Source organism: Vollenhovia emeryi, unplaced genomic scaffold (genome assembly GCF_000949405.1).
Source record: "Vollenhovia emeryi isolate VEMERY1.0 unplaced genomic scaffold, V.emery_V1.0 DF939180.1, whole genome shotgun sequence".
In the NCBI taxonomy this organism is placed as follows: domain Eukaryota; kingdom Metazoa; phylum Arthropoda; class Insecta; order Hymenoptera; family Formicidae; genus Vollenhovia; species Vollenhovia emeryi.
In genome coordinates, this window is record NW_011967186.1 from 833,854 (window position 1) to 861,763 (window position 27,910).

General features: G+C 47.3%; 2 protein-coding genes across 5 annotated transcripts; one reads left to right on the forward strand and one right to left on the reverse strand.

Moving 5' to 3' along the window:
• Positions 1 to 3,974: 3,974 nt before the first annotated feature.
• Positions 3,975 to 7,755, reverse strand: LOC105563143 (ubiquitin-like-conjugating enzyme ATG10). Its single transcript, XM_012014481.1, has 4 exons — positions 7,287 to 7,755; positions 5,308 to 5,542; positions 4,472 to 4,637; positions 3,975 to 4,360 (listed from the first exon to the last, which is right to left on the reverse strand). Exons 1-4 carry the CDS (start codon positions 7,392 to 7,394, stop codon positions 4,270 to 4,272), a joined length of 600 nt encoding a protein of 199 aa, XP_011869871.1. The 5' UTR covers positions 7,395 to 7,755; the 3' UTR covers positions 3,975 to 4,269.
• Positions 7,756 to 10,394: 2,639 nt separating this feature from the next.
• On the forward strand, positions 10,395 to 27,165 carry LOC105563145 (single-stranded DNA-binding protein 3). Of its 4 annotated transcripts, none has more exons than XM_012014483.1 (14): positions 10,395 to 11,564; positions 13,283 to 13,355; positions 13,927 to 13,988; positions 14,062 to 14,146; positions 14,279 to 14,320; positions 14,526 to 14,612; positions 16,648 to 16,755; positions 17,262 to 17,336; positions 17,555 to 17,603; positions 18,330 to 18,359; positions 19,676 to 19,887; positions 19,989 to 20,159; positions 20,323 to 20,523; positions 26,929 to 27,165. In XM_012014483.1, exons 1-14 carry the CDS (start codon positions 11,509 to 11,511, stop codon positions 27,031 to 27,033), a joined length of 1,356 nt encoding a protein of 451 aa, XP_011869873.1. In that variant the 5' UTR covers positions 10,395 to 11,508; the 3' UTR covers positions 27,034 to 27,165. The 4 variants fall into 4 exon arrangements, with proteins under 4 accessions (XP_011869873.1, XP_011869875.1, XP_011869874.1 ...); XM_012014485.1 differs by lacking the exon at positions 26,929 to 27,165 and adding an exon at positions 21,892 to 25,468; XM_012014484.1 differs by lacking the exon at positions 18,330 to 18,359.
• The last annotated feature ends 745 nt before the right edge of the window (positions 27,166 to 27,910 follow it).

Here is a 27,910-nt window from a genome sequence, read left to right on the forward strand (position 1 = left end):
AAATCGACGGGCAGAGCGCGCGACGGGCGAAGCGAAAAATCGTGCTGAATTCACGCGCGCGTGCGTGCGCGTGTGCGTGCGCGCGCGCGCGTCCGAGTATCCTCAATGATCGCTGGAGAAGAGGAGGCCGACCCGTCGGAGGTCGCGGTCCTTTCTCTTTCCGGCCGATTTTCGGGGGAGGGATAACGCCATCATTACCGTCTCCGGTGCCATCCGGTGAGAACCGGCGCGGGACCCGCTGGAATCCCCCGCGAACCGGCTCGGGACCGGCGAGAGGGTGCGAACGGCACTCATCTCTCGCGGACGGCGGTTTTCTCGCCCGAGGCCCTCGAGTTTCCCTCACGGAGGGTCGCGGGGTAGAAGGGGGGAGGGGAGGAGGACGCGTATCCCGCGCTCGCGCCCTATCCTCTGCTCCACCACCTCCGCGACTTGGCGGCGGTCGCCATGGCGAAATTCATTGTCACCCCGGATTCTATCCGGGCGCCTCTATTTCCGTCTGACGTGCGCAACGAATCGGATGTCAGGAGGTACTACCCACGCGACGCATGTGGGATCGATAAAACGCCTCCTCTCCTGAAATTCGGATAAGCGCGGTGCGTTACAGTCGCGCGCGCCCGGCGCCGCTGCCGCCCGCCATCGCCGCCGCTCTCGCTCTCTCTCTCGAGCGTTTGAATCTCAGCCGGCCGCGTCGTCGGTCCACCCGCGGCGAGGAAACGGAATCCGGCGTGTGACACGTACGCTCGACGGGGAAAAAATGGAGAACGCACGACCGCGAGAAGCCGCCGGCCGCGCACCGTCGCCGGTGGAAATTCGGCGAGGCCGCAGCATCCGCGTTTTGGCGCGCGATGCGATCGAAGAGGGAACGTCAGCCCCTCCGCCCTTTCTTTTTTATCGATTTTCCGGACTCGGCGTCGCGCGCGCGACGGAGGGCAAGAAAAGGAGGAAAAGCGACCGGAGGGTTTCGCCTCTCTCGTCGCTTTTTCAACGCACCTACGTCTCGTGGAGACGCGGGAAACGAAACGAGGCTCGGGCGTGACTCGCACGGGTATCTATAGCACGAGGAGAATTGCCGTATCCGGCGGTCGCGAGACTACTTGGCTGCACGCGCGACGCGACGCGACGCAACGTGACGCGGCGACTCGGTCCTGTTGCGCGCGGAGACGCGTGTAGCCGCGGAATCGCGAGTCGCCGCGCCGCGCCGGTGAGTGCGAGCGCGGGGGTAATTCGAGCCGCGAAGCCCGCGCGAGTTCGAAAAGCGCGCGGGCGACGAGGAAACGGGCCTTCTCTCTCTCCGACTCGTCGCGCCTTCGTAGGTGGAGCCAGCGGCCGCTTCCTTGCCCCGATGGATCGCTCTCGCTCCGCTGTCCCAAGCTATATTTGTACTTTGAAACGATATTACAATGAGAGAGAGACAGGCAGAAAGAGAGAGAATTTAACCTTGTATGCGTGACCAATGAATTTTGTAATAGCTGAGGTGACCAAAATTGCCTTGACGATTTCGAATAGAATAGCGTCGAAAAATATCCTTCGAAAGTTTTCTGAAAGGCGGGAGAACATTTGTCAAAGGTTACTGTTGAAAGCAACCGCGGCGTGGACCGATGCCCGTTTTCACCAACGTCGTGTAACTTTAAACTTACAATGAGTTCAATTCGTCCTTTATCTCTTTCTAGCAGTTCCCTTAGAAAGAAACAAAAGATGATTTAGACCAAGATCAAAGTTAAACGATGCTGGTGAAAATCGGGGTGAGAATTTCTTATGCATTGAAGGAAGAAATTATTCTGCGATATTAGGCTCGAGAGAAAGAGTCGCGGATGTTGGTTTCGCAATAAATTTCAGCGCGCTGCATTATCAAGAATCGGAAATTTTTACAATGCAAACAACGTACACTCGATGAAGCAACGTTTCGCCGACTTGCGAAAAATAATTGATCTGCATACGTGTTAGTTTGTAATTTCAGAAAAAAAAGAAATATTTCACGGGTTGCAATTACAGAATTAATGAGAGAATACATGAAACGTACGTTCATTTAAATGTACGTTTACTAAGCAAAATGGAATAATTCAGACACTACAAAACACACCGCACAAATACAAGGTTACAAATGTAAAAATCGGAAGCCGTCGAAAGCCGCGGGGCACGGATTAAGAGTTAAGCAATATCTAATATATTCATTTATATTATTATATAAATTAAATATAAACAGGAATTGTAAACAGTACAAATTAGCTTAGCGAGTCGTAATAATGGAAGTACGTAGTCGAAATTAACAAACGTCATCCGACGAATGGCACGTTGAAGCGTCCCCCGATCCGCGTACAAAAGCTACGTACGCGGATTATCCTGTCGACGAGTACATCGAACGGATCGCGCTGCCCCATTGAGCCGAAACGCGCCTCCAGCTCGCCCCTCTCTCGCCCTCGCGCCGCCGAGAATAAAGAACAGCCTCGACATTTTTTTTTCTCTTTTCACGCGAGAACCATCCGGACGGAGGCCGCACATGAATAACATGATACATTTGCCATTGTAATTTAGAACGGCACGTGTTTCGTGAAGCGAACGCTCGTAACGCACGCCGGGCCGAGCCCCGGCGACGGGGCGGACGGGGCTAACGGGATTATTAATCGGCGAGCGCGTCCGCCGCGGCTCGGCTGAGAACCGCTGCCGCGCGCGTGCGACGCGAATGCGCGGATGCGAGGTATCGCGAGCGCGAGTCGCGCCGCGGACGGGAGCGTCGCGTACAGCGCGGCGCATTAATTCGCTTTGGGTTGTACTGTCGAAAAGCATCGATGTTTAAATAATCAAGTGATTTTTGTATGTAATTTTCCATCCCTAATTATTACCCGAACCAAATTAACGAGCCATGCTGTACAATCGATCGCGTTAACATTCTCGTTTCTCTCCTCCCACGTTTCCTAGTAGCACAGTACACCATGGCTAAACATTGGCCCAATGTTGGTTCTATTAGAAATGCATTGGCTGACATTGTCCAACGTAAGGCCAATATTGTCCATGGAATAAATGTAATTGCACTATAATAATTATATAAAATTAGGATTTATATTGGAAGTGCCAATATTTAACAATTGATAAGAATATTGGTCTAATATTGATACAATATTAGACCGATATTGCTAAATAAACTCATTGGCTAAATAAGAGAGGGCGTCCATCTTTCAATATTGGACCAATACTGGCAACACTAGATTTACATTATTTCTCAATATACTGCGCTACTAGGATTGCTTTTCCCGCGCGGCCAATCGATCTATCTCCTCTACGCGATCAATCGCGCGACTTGACCACCGGCTCTCCGTTCGCGAAGGGCGACGAGGAAAATCGGCGAGGAGCGTATATCGGACACCGTTAACGCGGCCGACTGTACATACTTGTGCGCGCGCGCACGTGGATATATACGAAAACTGCGCGCTTGAGAGAACGAATATTCCCGGGGCCGCACGCAAATGCGTCCTTGTGCGGATTAATTGCGGCGTGCGCGCGCGCGCGCGCGCGGTCGTATTAATTGCGTGCTCTCTTTTCCACGCTCCAGCCTCTTTTGCCCTCCGCCCCGCGCGGACGCGAAACGTCGCCCAATTGCGAGCAATTTACTCGGCCCGCCGTGGGTCAATGCTAGATCCGCGCCGCTGTCGACGTCCGCGGGCGGATTCCACTCGAATCGCCGTCGCCATCGAATATTCGTGACTGGAATTACTCGCGCACGTCCGAGCGGGGACGAGATCTCCCCGGGCTCCTCGATCCTCGCACGCGGGGCGATATCTCGGAAAGTGTATGCTCAGGTAGCTATGCTTTGAGCGACCAATCGCTGGCCATTCAAATGATTCTAGGGTCTCGAAGATAAAATATGACTAGCTTTCTCTTCTTTTGAACAAGTTGGACCGTGAAGAGAAGGAACAATGCTCGCCCGTAAACGTTTACAGGATCGAAGTGTCCCACGGGACGCTCGGCTTCCTGTCCTTTCTACGGTAAGGATAAGTCTGTTTGTAACTCATCCAAGTGAGTAGATGACGGGAAAAATGCGCCGTGTCGAGACTTAAGTGCCATTTCTGTATACTCTGTAAAAGTCAATCAGTGGATTATCACCGGAAACAGTGACGATCCACTGATTGACTTTTAGAGAGTAAGAACTGTTGAAAATCATAGTGAAATGATACAAAATCATGCCTCGGTGTGACGGTCGTACTAAAGTATCCGTCTAAACTTTTCCAGCCGGATGAGCCACGAGCAGGAACATCCTTGGGTGTGGAGAGGGCATCAGTAGGTGAGTTCCAAGTATTCCGGGTGTACTTTGAGATTTAGGGCCGCCGGTGCCACGCAGCTCAGCCAGCTGACCAGCCTGTTCTTGCTGCAACATTTCGACAAATACAAGAATTACACAGGGTGAAAAGGTCACTTGATCGACTCGCCCTAAGGCAGCTCTAAGTCTATCAACCGCTGCTTAAACGTCGCTTCTCACCTCCTCGACATGACGCGCAGCAACTCCTGCGACAGACACGGATGTAATTGCAGGAATGGCGTACCGACGACGGGGTGAATCGCTTGCGATAATTCCGTGTAATTTAATTTGGCGCCGTGGACCGTTTGAGCCTCGTTCACGCTCACCGGGTTGATACCGGGGAAATCTAGAGGAAAGAAAAAAAAAGTGGGGGAGGGAAGACAAAACGAGAAGTAAAACGCGCGGATCCTCTCACGACAATTGCCGCGCGGGCCTCCTCTCCGCCCGTGATGAATACGCGAAAGATAATCAGCGTTAATTAATCTAAACGACATGACGCATTTCCGCTCCGCCGAAACGCGCTATCGGGATTAATTAATACCGTATCCGCGTATCTGCGCGAATATTGAAATAGTCGGACACGTTTGCGTTTATAATCAATAAAACGATGCACGCGAGGCAGGGGATAGCGCGAGTGCACGGTGCCGGCAACCGCGAAATTTCCAGCCCCGCGCCGTCCATTTTGCCCCGCAACTTTCGAAATTTCGGGACGGCCGCCCCGTGCCGCGCCCTTCTCGGAGACACAGGCGCACTCGCCGGTACCCCGTTCCCTCTTTAGCGTACTGTTACCAATTTGTACCAATGTCGTACGATAAATTTTTCAAGTGTGTTGACTGGCTGCGGGACAGAAGAGTTGTCGAGTATCTAGAAATTGTCCAGCCTGTGGCCAGTCAACGCGGTCAGAAAATTTGTCGTACGACAAATGTAACATCAGCCTTAACCGGCTCCTTTTTTCCTCTTGCGTCCCGACAGCTCCCTTTGCAGCTGGTGAGTAGCCGCCCCGCCTGCGTCTTTACCTGATTTCCAGCCGTTGAAGAAGAGAACTGGGACGCCGTAGCTGAGGGACCACAGAACGTGGTGCTCGACGACGAGGGGCCTCTCGCTCGCGGAGGGAGCCTCGTGCGGGTCCTCCCGAAGCTTCACGTGGAACTCGTCGGCGTCGTCGCCGCACGCCTCGTCCTCTCCCGCAGTCGAGTCGCTCGGCACGAAGCACTTGGCCCTCCTAACCAGATAAGCTTGCCCGGGAACGTCCTGTGTACAGTTTGTTACGTGAGAGAGGCTGAGGTTGACAGCGGATATCGCGCGGTATGCGATAATACACGTATTTTCCGATCGTTGCCTCGCGTTTAAGTGGCCCGTAACTTTGCCACCACCCCCTCCGCGTAGCTCGTACATCACTCGACGCCACATTTGGAGCACGCCAGCGTTAATTTGTAAACTTCGACAGCAAAATTTCAAACGACTTGGGCCCGGTTTCACCAAACGCTGCTTAACTTTAATCTCACCCAGATAGCCAAATGCTACCCAGACGGAGCACACAGTTCTATAAATATTCTTCTGGAGTGCGAATATCCTTAATTTCAGAATATTCCAATCGAATATTCTATAAATAGATTATTACAATTAGAAATATCATATATTTGAAGAATATTCTTCAAATGTTCATAGGAGTGTCTTGTGCTATCAACAACTAATTGTGACGAACTCGGGACAAGGGGTCAGCATTATGTCTGTTAAGTTGAACTCGTATGAATTCTAATTCCAATAGCAAGTTGTTTGCAACGCGTCGACGATGAATCATTCATTGCTGATACGTTGCAGACATCATAACGTATTAGATATTGCGGACCGCTTGCTCTCGAAATTTCGTCAACTGCATGTATAGTCATGTTGCTGCATTCGGAACGTATTTATTTCGATGTCAGCAAATGTACAGCAAATACGTAACAACATATGCAGTGCAGTAGCTGGCTCAATATGCTAGATTATGCTTGGCTATCTGGGTTAGTTTAATTCACGTTTGTCTCTTTCCAGAGTAACAGTGGGGGTTTGTTTTCTGTTCCTCCACTGGTGAACTGGTAAGCTAGAATGAGAAAAAAATATGCTTGTCTTACTCCAATTTATTGCACTAGGAACAGAAAACAAGCCGAGACAGCCCTTACGGAAAAAACACTCAAGTGTGTTAACACTTGTGTGTTTTTTCCGTAAGGGAATCCTAGTAGCACAGCGCATTGGCTGGACACTGGTTCAATATTGGTTGTATTGGCAATGCATTGGCCAGTATTTCCCGTCACTAAACTCGAGATTAGTAAACTTTACTCTGACTCAAGTGAAATTTCAGTTTAATCTCAGTCAAACCGTAGTCTGATACGGGCTTAAGTAGGCATATTGGCTAAACAAGAGGAGGCGTCCGTCTTACAATATTGGGCCAATGTTGGGAATATTAGATTGCCATATTTCCCAATGGCGCGCCAATATATTGCGCTACTAGGAAAAGAACGAATGAAGCTAAGCTCAAAGTTAAGCGAGCCTAAGACCCGGTTTCACCAACGTTGTTTAACTTTAAGCTTAGCTTAATTCGCTCCTTGTCTCCTTCCGACTTTAGGCCCGGTTTCACCAACGTCGCTTAACTTGGAGCTCAGCTTAATTCGTCCTTTGTCCCTTTCCAGCTGTTACTCCAGAAAGAGGCGAACGTGAATTAAACTAAGATTAAAGTTAAGCGACGTTCGGCGAAACCGGGCCTTGGAGAGGCACGTTAATTAAATGGAGATTAAAGTTACGCGACGTTTGGCGAAACCGGGCTTTAATTTTTCACCCGAGATTTGACATTTCGTAGGTTTACGACGAGCGGCGCACGAATACATTGCATAATTGTGAGTATCATAAACAATGTTAATGAAACGATTCAATCTACATATTTTACCGCGTCCGTTCGGGTCGGCGTGTAATCCGCGCGAGCGAGCGGCTCGGCGGTACACGACAGTACACGATGTACCTTGTCCCCGCGGAGCTCCCATCCGTCGGATATCTTGTCTGAAACAACAAGAAATCTCTCTGCATTCTCGAGGAATTCCTCCCATGTAACCGTGCCCGGGCCGTCCATTGGTGCACGAGTCTAAACACGGAGAAATTTAATTATTTTTCTCCTCTCTTTTCTACTCGAATCAACCGTGCGTCACGTGTAAAGTCGCAACGGGGGCTTCCCGTAATCATCGCAGTCGATATTCTTGCGCTCTTTGGTGTCCGAGTTTCGGGACGGCGTCCGGCGATTAATTCTCGCGTCGGTTAACGCCGGGCCTCGCGCGAGCCTCTCGGTGCCATTTGCCCGAACGGGCGAGGGCAGAGAGAGAGAGACGGAGACAGCGAGGGCGAGGAGGCGCATAACAGAATTATAGAACATTTCGTCTAATTTTGCGTAGCGACGTCCAAGTCGCGACGTCGATCGCACGATAAAATTGAAAAAGGGGAAGCGGTTCACCCGAGAGAACAGCGTGCCTCCTCCCGCCCCTTCTCTGCCCCCCCCCCCCTCCACCCGAGGCCGCTACCTTCTCGCCAAACTCTCTATCGCGTCAATTGTCGACTATTTCGCGTCGGACGCGTCCGCCGACGTTCGGGCGCGATCGGGCGTCGCACCTCGCCTCCCCGCCGGCCGTGCGCCCTCCCCCCTCGTCGCGTCGACGTCCACCGCGCCTGCTTCCAGGGACTGTCGACGTACGCACGCCGATAGTACCTGACGTGTACGTACAGGTATCGTAGCCGCGTGTGTGCGTGGCGTGAGCGCGCGCGTGTAGGTGTACGCGCGTGTGCATCGGCCGCGGTCCAATCGGACGCCGTGTTGCGGCCAGTGCCGTAGCGCGAGCGGGCGCGCGAGCGGGGAGAGCTTTGCCCTTTTCCTCACCCCTCCACCCCGCCTCCCCCTCGCCGATCCCCCGTCGCCGCGAGTCCTTTTTGGGACAGCTTCGTCCTTTATTCGACAATGTGCCCGTACCGGCGTGTCGTCGCGCAGATAGAATTTCTCGCTTGTTTTACGCCTGCGCCTTTATCGCAAATTCGAAGTATCGACCTATCCCAATATCGCGCGGTGCGTTTTTTTTCTTCTTTTAACAACAACGATATTCCATACGGCAGGCCGCGCGGCGAACATGTCCGGAGATTCTCCCGCGAGGAATAATCCCGGCCGCGCGGAAAACGCTTCCGCCCCGGCTCTCGGCGCGGCTCTCCGCTCGGCGAGATAACGCGCTTTACGCCGCACGCCGATCCGTTAATAACACGAGACTAATAGCGCAACGTCCAGGACAGGAGATAAAATATTGTAATTAGCCGCTCGATTTAGGCCCGGCCTGCCATTTTCTGGTTAATTGTTATCCATCAGAGGCCAGTCGATTCGCTGTCTCTCCTTGGGTAATAACGTAGAAAAGGGTGTAGAGTCGACTAACTTCTGGTTAACCAGAAAGTGGAAAACCGAGTGTCGGAAGACTCGCGAAAATATTGCAATTATAGCGAATATCCGGTTGGTTGCACTAGTGCGCACTGAGTGCACACTAAGCCTTGTTTACGGTCAATTCTTATACTTAAAGATCATGTTAAATACCTCTTGCAATATCTCTTATCCAGAAAAATCGCCTGTACAACGTTTACACCGGTCACTTTTGACTAAATACTCTTTGAACATGTATTTACGACAAAGTTAAATGTAAGAACTGACTATAAAGAAGCCTTAGCGTGCACTCAGTGCGCACTGGTGCAACCGAATTCGCCATTAGCTTCCGCGAGCTCTGGACTGGCTAACGATATTTTCGCACTAATTTATTTATGACACTTTCTAGACGACTTATGTCCATTTCTATCAATGCAGATTAACTTTAAGCTCGGTTTAACTTTCGTTTGATCTTTTTCCAGTTCCAAGCGTTGGAAAAAGATGGAAAGTAAGTTAAACCGAGATAAAAAGTTCAGTTACATTGGTGGAAGTGGACGTTAGGCCCGGCTGCACCAACGTCGCTTAACTTTAGCCTAATTCATTCCCCTTTCGTCTCTCTCTCTCTGTTTCCATCAGAAAGTAAATTAGGCTAAAGTTAACATTGCGTAACGTTGGTGCAATCGGACCTTAATTTTTGTCGCAGCGAAATGTTGCCTGAAATCCGAAATCTAGCGAAAACCCGCCTGACCACCGTTGTCTCACGCAGTTTACGTATCGACGATTCTCGGTTCGTTTTAAGCAAAAGTACGTGGACAAAGGTATAGAATGCCATTTGTTCGAGAAAACTTTCTCTCTATACAAAGAAATAAATCTTAAGCTGAATCTTGTCGAAGTTTCCTCGTACGAGGGAAAGAGACGTCAAGGCGATCCTCAGGGCCTGAGCAGAACGGCTGGCTTGTATTTCTTAAGTCACAAGACAGTTGCTGTGCGTTACTTTAAGGCAAAGAGTTTAAAACACAAAACATTGTCTTAAGCGTACAAGACGGCCATTCTGCTCAGGCCCTTACGTACAAACAATGCAAATGAAACTTTCACGTTACGGTCCTATGTGTCGGCACTCGATACGATACAAAGAAAATTGTCGCGTATCCGAAAGAAGCTGTGGAGGGGGGCGGGGCGCGTCGCCCCCGTCGTCGTTTCTTCAACTACCTTCGTACGGCACTGGCATAACAAACGGCGATGCGCGCGCACCGTTCCCGGCCGGTGCGAGGGACGAGGACGGCTTGCGTTGGAGCGAGAGAGAAACGGCGCGTAGGGAGGCGCGAGCGAGCGAGACAGAGCGCAACGACGAGCGGATGGGGGGGCTGGAGGAGACGGGGGATCGGGTGCACACGGCGGAGACTCATCTGCGTGTAGTCGTGCAGCGCGTGCGAGATCTACGAGTCACACTTCCGAACTTGCTCGTGTTTACACGACAGTAAGTTCAGTCCGCTCCCGCTCTTCCCGCCCCGATCCACGCCGCGCGAACGCTCCGTCTCACCCGCCGCCGTCCCACCGCCGAGCAGCGCGTTACGCGTACGCGTTGTGCGCGCGCGTACGTGTGCGTGCGTCAAGTTTACGTGCTCTCGCGCGCGCGTATGCGCGCGCGTGTTTATGTGCGTGAGTGCGCGCGCACGGAGCACGTATGCGTTATTATGTACGTGGTGCGGCCGCAGTGATACACCGTTCCCGTGTTGCGAGACGCTTGCGGGTCTGAGCGCGCGCGCGACAAAGCGAGACTCGCCGAGGCCGAGAGCCGCGTCCGGCGGCGGCAACGACGGAGACGAGCCAGAGAGCCCGTCCTCGATACGATCCCCGCGGTTGCGATGCGCGGTGGGCGAGCGGCGCGAGCCGAGGCGACGACAGCGACCGTAGCGAGCGGGCGTACGGTGTGAAGTGAGCGGGCGACGGCGACGTCGCGATCGCGATCGAAGACAATAGGACGCGCGCGTGCGGCAACGCGAGACCGTGGCACGATACCGGAAGGACTGCGAGGTTGTGAGAGGCAAGTGCGATGAGGACTTCGGCGACAACAGCGGCGGCGACGACGACGACGACGGCGACGGCGACGACAAGGCGCCCCCAGCGACGCACCTGAGCCGCTCTGACGATTACGACGACGGCGGCGGCGACGACGACGACGTCGTCGTGATGCGTCGCACCGTGTCGCTCCAGTACCGCGCAGCAGCAGGCACCTCGCTCCAGTTGTGACGCGACGTGTTGGTGACGTGACGCGACGCGACGTAAAGCGGGACGGAGAAGACGTTCTTCTCGTCAGTGCGCGAGCGAGTGAGCGAGCGAGACGGAGGGATTTCGAGCAGGAGAGAAAGAGAGAGAGAGAGATAGAAACGGAAACACCTCTTTCTGCGTGCAGCGAGTGCAACGGAGACGAGACTAGTGGAGTGAGTGAGTGAGTGAGAGAAACGGTGAAAGAGAGAGAAAGAGGGAGGGAGACGGACGTAGACAGAAAGAGTCGCGCGCGCCGAAGTGTGTGCACCTTCTCCTCGGGTCGCGTTTCGTTTGACACGACGTCGCGCGTCGTCGACGTAAGCACCGCTGTGCGATCGCCGCTCGCCGCTCGCTCGCTCGAGCGAGCGAGACAGACGCCGTATACGCGGGGACGGGGACGCGCGTAGCGCGCGCGCGAGAGAGAGTCCCCGATCTCCCGTTCTTTTCACCACTCGGCCGTTCAGCGGCGCACGAAGGAACGGCGGCGCACTTGTGTTTACGCTAGAAGCATTGACCGGCCACCACGGCGACCATGTACGCGAAGGGAAAAGGGTCGTCAGTGCCCTCGGACTCTCAGGCGAGAGAAAAGTACGTATCGAGTGAGGCAGATAGAATAGAATAGAATAGCGAGAGAGAGAGAGAGAGGGGGGGAGAGAGCGCGAGCGCGGGAGGAGGGGAGAGAAAAATAAAGATGATTGGCGTTCCGTCGTGAAAATTCCAACCGGCCATTGATCGCTCCGGTATAACTCCATTTTTCTCGGGCATCCTCCTGACTCCACCTCCCGCGCCCCGCGCGCCTAGCCCCCGCTCGGGCTCTCCTCTCCCTCTCCCGCCGTCGCCCCCCCCCCCGCCCCTCTGCGCTCCCACCACCCCCTTCGTCGTCGTCGTCGTCGCCGGTTCTTTTTGCTCGGAGCGAGCGTCGCGCGTATATCGCGACCGGAGAACCCGGTTCGTCGGGTTAATCCAGTTTACCTACCGACGGCCGATGAGCCATTTCGTTTGTCTTCCCTCTCTCGCCTTCCTCTTTGTACGTTTTCTCGTTCGAACGTACGGCGACGATGCTCCCCTTCCTCCCCCTGCCGTCACCGCCACCGCCGCCGCCGCCGCCACCGTCGCCGCGCTCCTGCCCCTCCTGCACCTCCTGCCCTCCCGCCGCGAGATCGATTCGAGACTTGATGTGCGAGAGGCTCGATCGTCGACACGCGCCATCGCGAGGAGAAAACTCGCGCTGGGTGCAAAAATTCGCGCGGATCCCCCGGACGCTTTCGAACGGGTCACTTCGATCGCCAGTCGTCGTACGCCGGGCGGCCTCAATGGCGCGAAACGCCTCGGTACGAGCGCGGACGGCATTAGCGGGGGATTTAAATCGCGCTCGATTAGAAAGTCAAGTCACGACTAATTAAGAGGCCGTCGCTCGCCTCGACTCGAAATTCGTCGGATTCGCCGGACGCGCGCCAATCGATCTCGCACGTCGTCGGGCGATATCTCGAGCGCCGTCGCGCTCGACTTTTTAAACTGGGTTTCTCGCGCGCGCCCGCGAGTCTTCTCCACTCTTCCCTCCCCTCGAGCGTCGCGAGAACGCGCGCGCCGTTTCGCGCGTCGGGCGCGGAGAGCGAAACTTGGACGAGCGAACTTGACGTTTCAGCTGCGAAACGGGGTCGGGGGAAGCCCCGTTAACTGGAATTAGCCGGTCGTAAGTCGCCGGCGCGACCGATTGCCCGTAACAGTCGCGCTCACCTCCGAGCCCGCCCGACGTACCCTCGGGGCCCTTTTTCAGATCGCGGGCCCGGCGCCCCGTGGCCGGAAAATCGAGGATGGAGAAACGAGATCGACCCGGCCGCCGCGAAGGGGGGGGGGGAAGATCGTCCGGCCCGGGACTCGCGCGTAACCCGCTTTCTCGCGCGAGAGGCGATTGATCCGCGCGCGCTGTCAGTCACCGGGGAGCCCGCGTACGCGCTCCGCTCCGATTCGCAGGATCGGGGGTTCCCGATTCCCGCGCGCCATGTTTGTATCGTCGCGCCCGCCGCGGGGCCGGCGCTCTTCCCACGGCGATGCACCCGCGCCGCGCGTTTACTACCTCGCGCGGGGAAAGTACGCGTTAACTTCGCGTTTAACTTCGCGACGGATCCGTGAGGAAACGCCATTGTCGGCTCCGAGCTAAGTACGGGCTTTCTAAAAAAAAGAGAGAGACGGATTCCCCGTCTCCTCGCGCACCTCGTCTCTGCCCCCCCAACTCCGTTTTCGTTCCATCGCCCGAAATTGTCTCCCCTTAATTTCGAGTGGCTAATGATTAACGATGTTTCCAGATTGGCGCTTTACGTGTACGAGTACTTGTTACATGTAGGAGCACAAAAAGCAGCACAAACGTTCCTGTCAGAGGTATATCACGATTCTCCCGATCCTCGCGAATCTCTTACGGCGTCGTCTACGATGCGTGGAGTAAGAGAGAGCCACAACCTTCAGCTTTTGATATAAGAGAGATAAAATACAGGCGTTCTTTTTTAACATTTGTAACACTGGCCGATCCTTACTCCAGGCCTGCTCCATGCGTCGTAGACGACGCATAACGCAGTAGGCCCGAAGTAAGGAGTAGGAGCAGGAGCAAGGAAATGAATCAATTTTACTTCTCACTCCTACTTCAGCTCCTACGCTCACTCTCGGCTCCTTACTCCAAGCTTACTCCGCGTATTGTAGACGACGGTCACTGTGTCACTGCGAAATACCCGAGGGGTAAACCGCCGATGGCATTGTGGTGTACAGATTTGCGGCGTTACTGGGCATTTTTGGGGCAGTAGTTTGGGCATTGGGCCTTGCTGGGGCATTATATAGAGAAAATAAGATTCGGTAATGCCCACTGAGCGTTAGTAAGCATTGGTGTACATGATTTTTGCCAGCGGTGTACCCTCGGAAATACCGTTTTACTATCATGCGGTTTGCTCTGCCTGTCCAGATTCGATGGGAGAAGAATATTACGCTGGGAGAGCCGCCCGGGTTCTTGCACTCCTGGTGGTGGTAAGTACCGCCGCGTTATCGCTGAGGGAAGCATCGCCGGGAGCGTTTCGGTGTAACAGTAATTTCCTTTCAGTGTCTTTTGGGATCTGTACTGCGCGGCGCCCGAGAGAAGAGATTCTTGCGAACACAGCAGTGAGGCCAAAGCGTTTCATGATTATGTAATTATATTAATGGTTCTAATACTCTTTTTAATTTGCGCAAAATTGCCGGCCGCTCAATGTCGAGGCGGCAGTTTTAGTATTAAGTACAATAGACGCACATATTATTTATGGCATGTATTCTGTTGTCAGGGATTCGTGAACAGTGCTTACAACGTCAATGGCATTGCACATGTAAGTTGAAAAATTTACGTCCCGGCATTAATATGCATCATTAGATATAGACATGTGTATGTAAACTTTTCACATCAATATATTTGTCTAATACGTCTATTAAGGATTATCAAGAATCAATGAAACGTACACTTTTCATTTCTAATCACAGTTTTCTTCCGCGAAGAAGCAAGCGTTAGAGACTAAGACCATAAAATATTTACAGAATGCTGGACCGGCCCCATCTCCGATTGGTCAAATGCCACCAAACGACGGAATGCCTGGTGGTCCCATGCCTCCTACTTTCTTCCCAGTGAGTCTTTATCTGATAACAATGTCTTAATATCATTTGTTTTGATATTTACTTGCAGAAGACGTAAAGTGAAAAAATTGGTCTATTAAATCGGTCGTCACAAAATTACATTTAAATTGCATTCCACTTGTCACGTCTGTTAAAATATATTTGAATAATTTTTAACGAATGACAAGGTTTATTCCATTTCCATGCATTCACTTGGCATAGTGATTGCATCTTTTTATTCGAGATAATTTCAAGTAGGTTTTGCAACAAAAATTATTAGATATTTTGGAAAGAAGATTAACGTTACGAGAATAAAATTTAAGATAATTCTCTATATTAATCTAATGCGTGTATCTTCACACATTAGATATATGTGTATGTGTGTGTATGTGTCTCACACACACATAGTCGTGTATCTGTTATTATTGTTATGCATAGTCCTTGTTTCAATTTTACACTTGATTCAAAGCATAATGGGCTATTTCAAGCTAAAGATTGTAACAGTTTACAGTAATACATCGAAAGATAATTTCAATTTATTTAATAAAACAAGAGCAAATAGATAATATCTAGATAAACAATTTGAAATATGATAGTTTTTGTATAAGTTACATGAAGAGCTGACGGAACAACTTGCTTTTTTCTTTGTTGAGTTAAAAAAACCGAGCTATATGTTACACATTTTTATAAGAGTTATTTAAATAAGCATATTATATCCCTACATATAATATCGATGAATATACACACACGTAGCCGTGATTAACTTGTTTTGAAACAAGTGTACATTCAAAAGACGTTCTTATGTCATGCTTGTCTATACTGTATATATGTACTTACTTTCTCTCTGCTCTCTATCTAATACTTGTATGTGCGTTCTTGTACCATTTTCACTGTTTCATCTTCTTGGCGCATAAAGCAAATCTAGAAACTCTATGAAGAACAGGATTATATAGATGTTAGAATACATTTAGAGCACAATATTGTGGTACAGTAAGCATATCATGGGAAGTATATCACTTTGTGCTGGTCATGTCACAGTTGTATGTGAAAGCATTAATTTTATTCGTGTTTTTCATTCGTATGCAAACGTTCGTTTGCAAAATACAAAATTTGAACATTCTCCTGGACATTGCATAACCAGCCAGAGTTATACTCTCTAGAATGTATGGGACAACTAACACGGAAGCCTGCTTAGAATGTAGTCTAGTTTCTTCACAAGTGGTCCATGACGTCCTTATTTAAAATAATTTCATGGATATTAATTGTGTATTGTATGATTAATTATATATAATTTAATTCGCGAGAAAATGAAAAAGATTCATGATTTATATAATTTCGTAACTTTATAACTTAACGGTTATACATTTGTTGAAGATTGCAATTGTATAGAGAAGATATAAATTGTTTAATCTTTTTGTGGGTATTTGATTAATATTTTTTTTATAACGATAGAAATATATTTTGTACAATTGATGTCTCAATAATAATATTTGTGTTAACTATTTATTGTACATGAAAAAGATATAAATAACGTTACTATGCAAACACAAAATGTATGTGGAAACAAGAAAATGGAGAAAAATCATGCATCTATTGCTTGTCAAAGTAGTCGTCCCCTACTAGATTAGAGAAAAATAATGTGCTATATAAGCGATACAGTCTCTGTTTCTAGATCTCTCTACATACATAGGTATCCTGTAATGCTTAGGAGTCATCATATCTTTCCAACGAAGTCGTTTTACCTTCTATAACGCTGTACATTTTATAATTGGCATCTTTTCATACTCTTATATGTCTCGTTTCACAAGTTTAATGTTAAAAAGTGATCTCGCATACAGGTTGTAATTACGAAAAGAGGGTGTACAACGACAGACACTGAAACGTCATTGAAACGATGTCGTTTTCCTAATTACAACTTTCTTACGGATAACTTAAGATGCTGTGACCGATCATAGTGTTAACACAATCATCCCCAAAGCCTTCTAGTCTAGCTGTTGCCTGGATCGCAGTGTTGCTACATGTCTGTCGTTTGCGTTGCTTGTTGCAGAACAACTCAACAATGCGACCATCTCCGCCCACACACCCCTCATCACAGCCATCCCCCCAGCACCCCCAGCCACCCCCGCCCCCACACTCGCAGATGATGTCCACCCAGGTAAGCCTCATTCAACACATACACTCTCACTCATAAAGAATCACTTGTTCCGCTGTGTCATCGCACCATATCATGGTATAACCGAAATTCATTACTATCGTTACAATCGCTATAATTGTTCCTCTTCGTGATGTCCTTCATGACTTTGCCTTTATACAGATACATATCGTACAGGGTTTATCCAAGTGGTTTTGTAATCGTTTAGAATATTTATATTATTACGATAAACGAGTCTCATGCAGTGTGCGCTTAGGAACGTCGTGTTATGATACAACCAACTAATGTGCTGCGATGAACTTGAAATGCATATTTTATGGCCTATCATCTCACGGATTGCTTATTGTGGCTGCCTGATATTTATACTTTATCTAGTCAATTCTGTGTATAGTGATCATGATTGACACTTTATTGATGCTCTTAATTTGTCAAACTACCTTCAAACTATGACTGAGATTAATACATTTCGTTGTATGATCAATTTGACGAATGTTTCCTTTCTGTTACAGTTTATGGGCCCCAGATACCCAGCAGGACCACGACCTGGAGTACGTATGCCACAAATGGGAAATGACTTTAATGGGGTGAGTTTAATGAGAACTTGTTTCATACATTAATGATTAACGACTAGTGCTTAGCTAGAGTTTTAATAATCTGAAGATATATCTTGTTTAAATAAATAAAAATGATAATAATATGTTTATATGCACTCACAATTTTAATTCCTAAATATTGAAATATATTTAAATATACACGAGTTTTAGACGTTATTATATATAAATTTACGTTACTTTTTTCGCAGCCACCGGGACAGCCAATGATGCCAAATAGTATGGATCCTACCAGGCAAGGTAAGAGATCATTTATATGCCAGTGTTATATTACTTTTTTCTGGCATTGACGAAAGTTGCGAGAGAAGAATGGCATAGACGCATGCGTACCAAAAACCACACAGCAATAAACGAATAAGTAATATTTTAAATTGGATTGGATTGCTGTGATGTGGAGTGGATTGGTTTTTGAATTGTCTAGTTACAAGCAGTGGTGTAGTTTGCGTTCGATTGTTACTTGCTAGATATTCAGTCTTGTGTACTTAGTATGTAAGTATGTATTTCAATGGTTCTCTTTACCAAATATTTTATTTTATATGCTTTTATATAATCTCTTTTATTTTTTTTATAAGTAATTCGTGTCATTATATACGATATGTATTTCTCAGAACATTTTACTCGTAGATTAGAGTTAAAAGAGAAATACAGTTGAAGATACTGTATTCTGAAAGTATTATAAATTAATGAATATTTAAGTGTAACATAATTACGAATCTTTAGGTAATTGATAAAAATGGCTTGACTCTCGATACACTTGTATGATTTAATTAAAGACATAGCTATCATTTGTTTATCCAAGTTGAAGAATAACTTTCAACTTTCAAATAATTCTTTAATAAATTGCGCAGCTATTAAATTCAGATATAATTACATCTCTGCTATACCACTGCAAAATAACTAGGCTTTACCACCATGAACCCGTTCTTACCTACCTGCCGTACTAATGTGTGCTCTTGTGTTCCTCAGGCGAAGCTGGAGAATTTGTAGGGTGGCAAGGTAGGAAGCAACCCAAATCACACTCACATGACTTAGTCAAGCCTAACTTTTATTTTTTTTCTCCTCCTTGCCTTTAATTTTTTTTAGTTTCATTTTCATATAGATAATTGCACCGGCTTTGCTCTTTTGCAAAATGATTTGCTCATCCGAACTAGCATCCAGCATGACAATCGCAATTGAGTACATTTTAGACGTGTATATTTAGTTGTGTGTATAACAAATAACATCTTTATATGCAGTTTACGAGAAACTCGTTTGGCACAGTAACTCGATGATACTTTGTTCCACGTTTAAGAAATATTTGTGCTAATGTATGTGTGCAAAATATTACGTCGGAGCTAAAAATCATGTATACGAGGTCTGTCTCAAAAGTACTTGACCTCTGCGTATATCTTTATCCCTGGGCATCCTATTGTGGAAAACAGGATGCATAACTCATAAAGGTCCATCCTAAATACCGAATATCTGTTTTCCAAAATAGGGTGCCTAAGGACAAAGATATACGCAGAAGTCGGATCCTTTTGGGACAGGCCTCGTATGTCTACATTAATTGTATGTGTAAAATGTATCATTTTTACGGAATTTTCTTGCAGAAGATGGACATTTTTTAATTAACAAAAAGATATCTGTCGGCATATTATAACGAGCTTACATTTAATGTTAATTAAAAGTTTGTGCGCATTATGAGATCATGCTACATGCAGATGGAAAAGATAGGCTGATCATGTTTGTGTTTAACAGATATATTTTTAGAACATTAATCATCATTGTTACGTTATGTCCTTAGCGAAGTAATATTTAATTATGATCCGTGGGGATATTGTTACAAGACTATTGCTATCGCATAAAGCAAGAAGTCGCTTTTGTCCGGAATTAGATCCTTTAAGAAGTTTTAACAATACAGTTGACGCACATTATTTTTATCTTTTTTTTTCATACTTGAGTGTATAATACAAGTAATAATTGTTCGCAATTTAGTACATGCTGTTTCTATCTTTAGCATGAGCTTTTTCACTATGTTAATTTGTGTGGGGACAGTTGCTTGACCGGCATGTCATCCACCGGCTTTACCTCGAACTCGACTTTGGCAAAGCATGACTCTCAATTTTCGGCACTTTGAGCCCGCACTTAATGTTACATCATGGAGCGCAATCTTATACACAAGTTACTTTATCTCAGTGTTTACAAGTCCACGATTTTTATCGTTTAGTCCACAAAGTCGTAATTAGCAGTTAGCATTAACATAGAACTAGAGCAAACGTTAACAGTCCCACTGTTTAATGATAGAATTCACCAAACTCTACTTTCTACCATAGGTCCACCAGGAATGAACCCAATGAACCCGAGAATGAATCCTCCGCGAGGTCCAGGAATGGGACCGATGGGCCCGGGCAGTTACGGCCCAGGCATGAGAGGTCCACCGCCCAATAGTACTTTGGGTCCAGGTGGGCCAGGGGGTCCTGGAATGCCGCCGATGAGTATGGCCGCTCCGGGTGGTAGACAACAATGGCAACCCAACACATCTACGGTATGGATCAACATATCAATTTTATTTCTCATAATACGTGTTTCTAATGCTTAATTCTACTCTAGTACAACACGAATACTTAACATCTCTTTGTGACTTAGCCAATGAATTATTCGTCGTCATCGCCGGGCAACTACGGAGGGCCGCCTGGATCAACGGGTCCGCCTGGACCTGGTACACCTATTATGCCTAGCCCACAAGACAGTAGCAACAGTGGAGGAGAAAATATGTATACCATGATGAAACCCGTACCTGGAGGAAATATGCCGGGTGTAAGTGATTAAATCATAATGCAGCTATTCTATTTCCTACATTACGTTCAATTATTCTCCCTTGAGCTACAACTTGATTGCAAATTCTTTTATAAATCACAAACGATTAACGGCCAAAGCGTGTGCCATGTGCAAGCGAGATGACATTATAAACACATTTTAGGATTTTCCAATGAGCGGCGGACCTGAAGGCGGTCCAATGGGACCCATGGGTCCTAATACAATGGGTCCTGTTCTAAACGGTGACGGTCTCGACGGGATGAAGAACAGTCCAGCGAACGGTGGTCCTGGTACACCACGGGAAGATAGCGGCAGCGGAATGGGTGATTATAATCTGGGTGGATTCGGAGCTCCTGGAGAGAATGTAAGTATGCACAGGTTGTTTAACAACTTTTCCTAATGGTCACTCGACGTGTTGTTGTGGATTTGTATGTCATCGTTTTATCCGGTCGACCTCTCTCATTCGTCTTTATACGTTAACGATAAAATTAAAAAGAAAATTACTTTAAACTACTCTCTCTTTATATTATCATTTTCGTGGCATACAGATCCACGTTACAACTTATTGCCCTTCTAATCATCTCAATTAACAGCCACAAGCGCTTCTATCAGTACGGCGGATATTCACGTATTTTGCTAAAATAATATGGGTTCAGTCTCGTTCAAGGGATTTATCCTCAGCCTCGCTCCAACAGGCTTGTTAATGCTTTCTTACAGAGTATCATTTATCCCTATAAATTTCTCGGAAGGTGTTCTGTTTAATCACGCGTCACATGGTATTTTGGTAAATTTAATCAGCGTCATTTGGTCGCATCTAATATTTGTCATAACCGTATTCGCTGAAATTGCGTCTAACTACTATCACACTAACAATACGTCTAACGATGCAATTATGAAGCGGGCAGAAAGATGACGAGATTTAAATTATCTATCTTATTTCGTAAGTTTCGATAACCGTCGAATTGAGTTTAATATCGTTGCGTAAATCGTACTCCGGTTTAATATAATCTCAGTCAAGTTGTACATTCAATTTATTCAGAAGAGAATCCCCGTTATCTATGCCGATTTTGTCAAAAGTAATTTATACAGGTGTCTCAGTTTCTTTCTGCGTGTTTTATAAAGTGAAATACCAAATTACTTTCGTGCGACAAGTAATCGAACTTTTGATTCAATCGCGTATACACGATTTTACATGCTAATCTTATATGTTGTTATATGAGATTATCAGTAGGATATGACAAGGAACAGTCACGACGCTTTTGTCTTCGATTTTGTCGAAACTTTGACGATGTGCCCGATAACTGAAAATGGCCGACGAACTTTCTGTGTAAATGAAAAGTTGCATTTCGGAGCTCGATATCTAAAATTATACTTGTAAATTTATTTAAACGCTGTTTTTCTTTCAGAACTTGTCTATCACGGTAGAGTTTATACATTAAATTTTATACACGTAAGTTTTATTATCGTTTCAACTCGAACGCTCTAATTAAAAAATTTGTTACCGCGAAGATTGCTCTCTTGTTGTACGCACGTGTGATTTCATCTTTCAAGCCGAAATTTTTATGAGTAACAAAGAAGCGTGTATTCTTCTCTGTTAATCTTCAGTTATCTTGCGTGATCCGCAAAGTTTTGTCGTAATCAGGAAGTGACGGCGTCGCGGACGTTCCTTGCGAGCCTTGCGAAGAGAGTTATCAGTAATCACGTACGTGCACCTTCTCTGTATTCTCGACAGTTTTTTTAAAAAATCAAGTCGTCTTGGAGCCAGCCCCGAGTAGATGCCGTAGACTTCGCACGTGGTGTGCCGGTTATATACATGTAATGCGGAAAAGCATCGTACGCGGATTCGCTGCGTATTCACGTGTTCCATGGTGCGTTCCGGCTCTAGTTTCGCTATAGTCCGGCACATGTAGTTTCGACAGTGGTTCAAGCTCGTAGAGCAAGCCAGAGCGAAAGAGAAAAGAAAAGTAACGATACTCGTGTCAAACGCAGCGTAACGTGCGGCCGTTATCGATTGCTCCTGCTCGATTAGGATTAGCACTTAAGCGCTCATTAATTGAACCGCTATCATTAAACGGCGCAGATACTCGAACAACGATTATTCTTACACGCGCGCCTCGCCGTGTCTAGGAATACGATATGTATGCTTTCTCTAAATACTCAAAAGGTTGCAAGACTAGGTATATTCATTTTCTTAATTTTCTTTTTTTTTACGTTTTACTATGATTACACCAGGGATTGAAAACGGTATTTAAACAATTTTGTTTCAATTGCCTGTCGGAATTTTCCAGTTGCATAATTGAAATATATTAAACGACATATCATATAATATATAATGATCAAGATAAAAACGATGTTATTACCGTTATATTATTTAAAGGATCGCTAATTTATAAATATTGAATTGACTACTTTTACCTTTTCCTTTCACAACGTATAGATTCGCCGTTTCGGGTTTATGTAGCATTATCGCGTTTTACGTAGAATGGCGTAATGAAAGGTGCTTGTCGTTGCGAGATTTTATAAGAGCGAGTGTACACACGGTACCGTGGCACTTGCTAGTAAAATTCTTTCGATCTTCAGTCCCTGGATTATGCCTATTACTTAATTACGGAAGCTAGTTAATATTTACTTAAGATTTTGTCAGATTATTTTCTATTATTTATATTTATTTGACAATTATACGTAGGTCGTAAGTAAAGGTGCCTGAAAAATCACGTGAAGATTGTTACACGAGACACGAGAGTACACGCATACATGTACCAACACGTACGCACATACATACACGCAGGACACGCATACACACACGATAGGATATACGTATATGAATTATCCGCTACTGTGATTACTGATCGCATACTTATTAATCGATTTTTACGCCCTTGTTCTCTTTTTTTTTACTCTCTTTTGAACGCACCATCCTGAGTTGTACTGACATTTTGATCTTGTCCTTGCATTGCATTATAAAGTTAGCGATACGAACTGTAAACGGTTTTACGGCAGGTGAGGACCTCCCCGAGAGGAGGGGGTGTCCCGCGCGGTCTCTTTACACCAACGTGAATCTTTAGCAGTCTCGACTCTCACAGATCTTGCAACAACGAGACTCTGATAGTAAGGTGAACGGTCTAGACAGGCTCGCGGACCGGGTCCCTCCAACTATTTGCTCACAGCCCGTTCCCGATGTGGCGGGAGCGGGCGTTCTGTCCTTCTCGCAGCCGTCGTTAACATTGCGGATGGAAATTGATACGCACGTACTCAGTCGCGAGATACACGCGGATTACCGTTTCTCGCTCGCGGAGCAAAGTCGGCGCGAACGCGTGAAAAGAAAAGCGACGATTTTAACAGTGATTTTAACGAGGGGAGCTGCTCTCGCGCGTTACGGTAGAGCCTCTCCGGTAGCTAGCTCGCGTTCCAGGTGGGAATGTCCAGAGTTTCGGGACGATTAGATCAAACTACCGCGTCGTGGCTTCTGATCGCTCTCTCGCGGAGAGTCCGCGAATATCTTGTGCGATAATGCAAATGCGTTGAATTAATTGAGAGTCGTTCCTACTTGAAATCGATCAACGCGCGTCTCGCGACCCGCTAGTGCTTAGTTTCGCCGTCGTTTCTCGTGCAAAGCATGTAAAGCTCGTCACTTGCTCAATTTTTAGCGTCACCGTCGTAGGGACGGAAGGTGGAATCTCTTTCGAAAACTCTTTAGTCTTTTAACGTACTATTAATCCGTCGCGCCTCGGGCGCGACTCGAGCAACGATAATTGATGTAAATTAATCGTAGCTTTCACCTTTGACACCGGTAGCCGTTTTGACATTGTACTACGGTGGTTGAGGCGGATTTCTCAGCGAAGGTAGTTTCGACAGCTTCGAGATTACGCGGTATATTAGCGAGGCGAAGTGGTTCACTGCAGGTAGCTTAAACGAAGTACTTGAGAGATAAAGAGGTATATAAGAGAAATATATATTATATATATGTATGATATATGTATGTATATATAATATATATGTATATAATATAAATATATGCAAACGTTAATATTTTTGTATGAATATAAGATACATAGACGTGCGAGTACTGAACCTTAGAGAGCGAGTAATAGATAGAGAAAAACGGAAGATAAAATGCGATGAGGGTGAGAAGCGAGAGATTTCCCGGAATCCATCCGTCCGCATTGATTATAGGTCAGTACTGGACTATACTGTGCTGCTATTAGTTATGTTTAAATTAACTTATAGTGCCGAGACATCGATGGAATTTTATGTAAAAAGAAAAAGAGGAAGAAATACACGGAGAGAATGCGGGTGAGAGGGAGAGAGAGAGGGAGAGAGAGAGAGAGAGAGAGAAAAGAGGAGTGAATGTGCGTATGCGCAAGTGCATGCTCTGGGACCAAACGGCAAGACGCTGCAAGTGTTTTCTTTTTTTATTTATTTATTGTCCCGTTGTGTAAGCTCGTTTTTTCTTTTTTTTCTTTTTTTTTACAAAAGCTACCTCGCTGCGAACGTTCTTGGGCGTTCCTTAACGCTTTTCATCTCGGTTTGGGATCGTGGATTAACAGGTCGTTTACGAAAACAGGGTGTTTTGCTTCACACCATATATGTTGTCGTACAAAAAAAAGAAAAAGAAAAATGTGCGCGAGTGTACGTGGCGCAGGTGATGAGTGGCCTCGCGATGATAAAAGTGACGAATCTGTTAATTGTTTGACTGCGACTAGTCGCGCGGACGACCTGGTGGCGGGTTTTTATCTTGTAATTCAAGCTTGGTCATTTGAACTAATCGGAATTGTTTGCCGCCTGACACGTGAGACAATTGCAGGATAGCCTAGGCAGAGCGCACCGCTTGCCGGATATTCCCGGATATTCTTGCCGTCTTGCCGTTTTAAGCCCATACGTCTAAAACGGAGAAAAGAAAGTACACGCGCGCTTGTGGAAATCGCATAATCTTTTCTTTTTGATGCGAGGACGTACAAGACGAGTCAATGAGTGAAGGATAAAAGCTCGGCAAAAGCGGCGCATTGAGGGTACGAAGCTCGAACGCGACTCGTATGGCAAGTCGAAATTTTGTCTCGGTGTTGCGCCGTCATATTTTTCTTTCTTCTTCGAACGGAAGCAACGTCGACCCACCCCGGCGACGTTGTTCCACGTTCATCAGCGGTAGAGACTCGCGGAACGGACGGGCGCGGTTTGGTACCCTTAATGCCAATTTACTTGATATACTCCTCGTTGTAAGCCGAATCTATTCGCTGAATGGTAACATAATTAATATATGCCTATAAGCCAGGCGAGATCGAGACAATAAATGTAATCCTGTTACACTGAGATTTATTGCGTTTTTCTTTTTTATTTACGATTCAATCCGAGGGGTGCTGGCTATCATCGTATTTATATATAACTATCCGTCTCCGTGTATTTTGCACTTGTGCTAATCACACAACACACATCACTTGTGTTTCACTTGGTCGCTTTGTTCGTTCCATCCGTCCGATTAGCGGGATCAGTGTCTCTTAATACAAATTGCTGGTCTGCTGCCGGCTCTACTCTGTTCCTCCGACACTGATCCCCGCTAAATCGAACGTTGCACCTACTATCGCTGCGGCTGTGGAACACATTGTCATGATCGATGTTGCACTCTCGTTGAACGTTTCTCGAGCGTTCTCCCGTATTCACTTTCGCGTGTGAAATACGTCAAAAAAAAATATAAAAGAACCGGACTAGAGCAGAACAGATAGCTGTATATAGTACTAGCCTGTACTGACCTGTAGCACATGGATGCGTCAGCGCAAAGCGTATCGATGGATTGCGAGATCGAGACACGAAAACAATAAGCGGGGGCAAAAATTCCGAAAGGGCGGAAGAGTTTCCCGCTGAGAAGGGGGAAAAACATAAGTGTGTGAAGGACGACACGTCGAGTTTCTCTAGAGTACCTTTTTTTTCACTATACTACCTGTCGTTTCTAGTCGGCGAGGTGTGCGTGCGTGTGGGGGGGGGGGCAGGCGACGACAATAAGTTTTTCGTTGTGTTTAATTATTATTATTGTTATTATTATTATCATCATCACATCATCATTATTAATATTTTTATTGTCGTTACTCTTGCTGTTATTATGTTCGGCTCGACACGGGCTTCACTATCTTACGTAACGTCCATGTGTTGTGGGTCAGAGCACCCTTAAGCAAAAAACAAGTACCTCAAGCCTCAACTTTCTCTCGGTTCCCGACAACGAGACGNCACCTCCCTGCCCCCCCCCCCGCCCCCAAGTGTCCTGTCCCACGGAGTTTTTCGTTTCACGAGCCCGGCCCTCCCCCTCACGACGCACCGCCATCACGTTGCGCTTTTGAGTAAAGCGTTTTATTCACCGGCCAGCGTTTTCGCACACGGGGGTGAAGACGGATCTTACGGATTTCGCGGGACTCCTCGGTTTCGTCCACCGTGTCGTGGCTGCCGCGAGTCGCGTGTTACCGTTTCCCGTGCCGTACGCTATCTGGGAGGAAATTGCTGGGCGGATTCCTGGCACATATACGCGTTCCTCATACGCGCGGCGACGAGAGGGAAACATCCAGCTGGACGTTTCACCGCTCCGGCTACGAAAAAGACACCGGACCCCTTGCTCCCCCCCCCTTTACCGAATTCCGGTCGTTTGTCGTAATTCCGACGCGCGATTAGACCGAGGGTCCCGCGAATCTCACTGGTGAAAGACGCTGCGCGCGGAAAAACTTGGGCAAGGTTGATGGGCTTGCCTGATCGTTTACGTGTAACCGGCCTGGTGTTGGTTGATTCGCAGGATCAGACCGAGTCGGCGGCCATCCTGAAGATCAAGGAGAGCATGCAGGAGGAAGCGAAGAGGTTTGAGAAGGACTCAGACCATCCCGATTATTTCATACAATAACTCTTCACGAGTCGTTGGACCCCGAGACCAAATTAACAATATAAGAGATAAACGCAATCGATTTCCTATCTTCCTTCAGTCCGAGAACTATTTCCGCTCTCTCCCTCGTCCCTCCCCTGCCCCCCCCCCCCCGTTTCCCTGTCCCTCCGCCGTGAAACCACTCTCCCGCCTCGTACGTTTCCTCACCTATTCATCCCTTTCTCGGATGAAACCTTTGCTGCACCTCACCATGTATAAGATCTTCCTCTCCTCTCTTCTTTCCGAGCCGTCGAACGGCGTAGATCGATCTCCGTGAGGAAGGGCGCAAGAGAATCCCTCCCGCGCGCATTGGCGACCCATCCTTTTTGTTGCGCACTGCCGCAAGGAGGACTACGATGTCAGGACGGGAGAGACCTTCGAGACAGAGACAGAAAGAAAGAGAGCATCGATTTCGCACGACTCTCACACATCGACCGACGTTCTCGCATGATGTTGTACAGTATCGAGCATTGATAGTGTTTATCCTTGGGGTGGACGCGCCGTTCTCTGAGCGAACGAGTAACGAGTGGTGGAGCTCACCTGGAACTTGCTGCGACGTGCCGCTCCCGCGAGTCGGTCCAACGCGTGTCGGATGCTCGCCTCTAACGATTGTTTTCCCTCCGTTTCTTCTGCATTTCCTGTGAGGTGAATATCTCTCAAACTTCAACAGCTAAAACTCGCATTTACCGTACGTTTGTTATTCGTTCGCTCAGCGTACGTCCACCCTTAGGCTGCGACCGCGAACATTGTTCCAGTATCTTACTTAATACGTGACGAAAAGAGAGAGAGGGGGAGAGAGAGAGAGAGAGAGAGAAAGAGAGAGTGTGTCTGCGTGTGTGATAGTATTATATTACCGTAA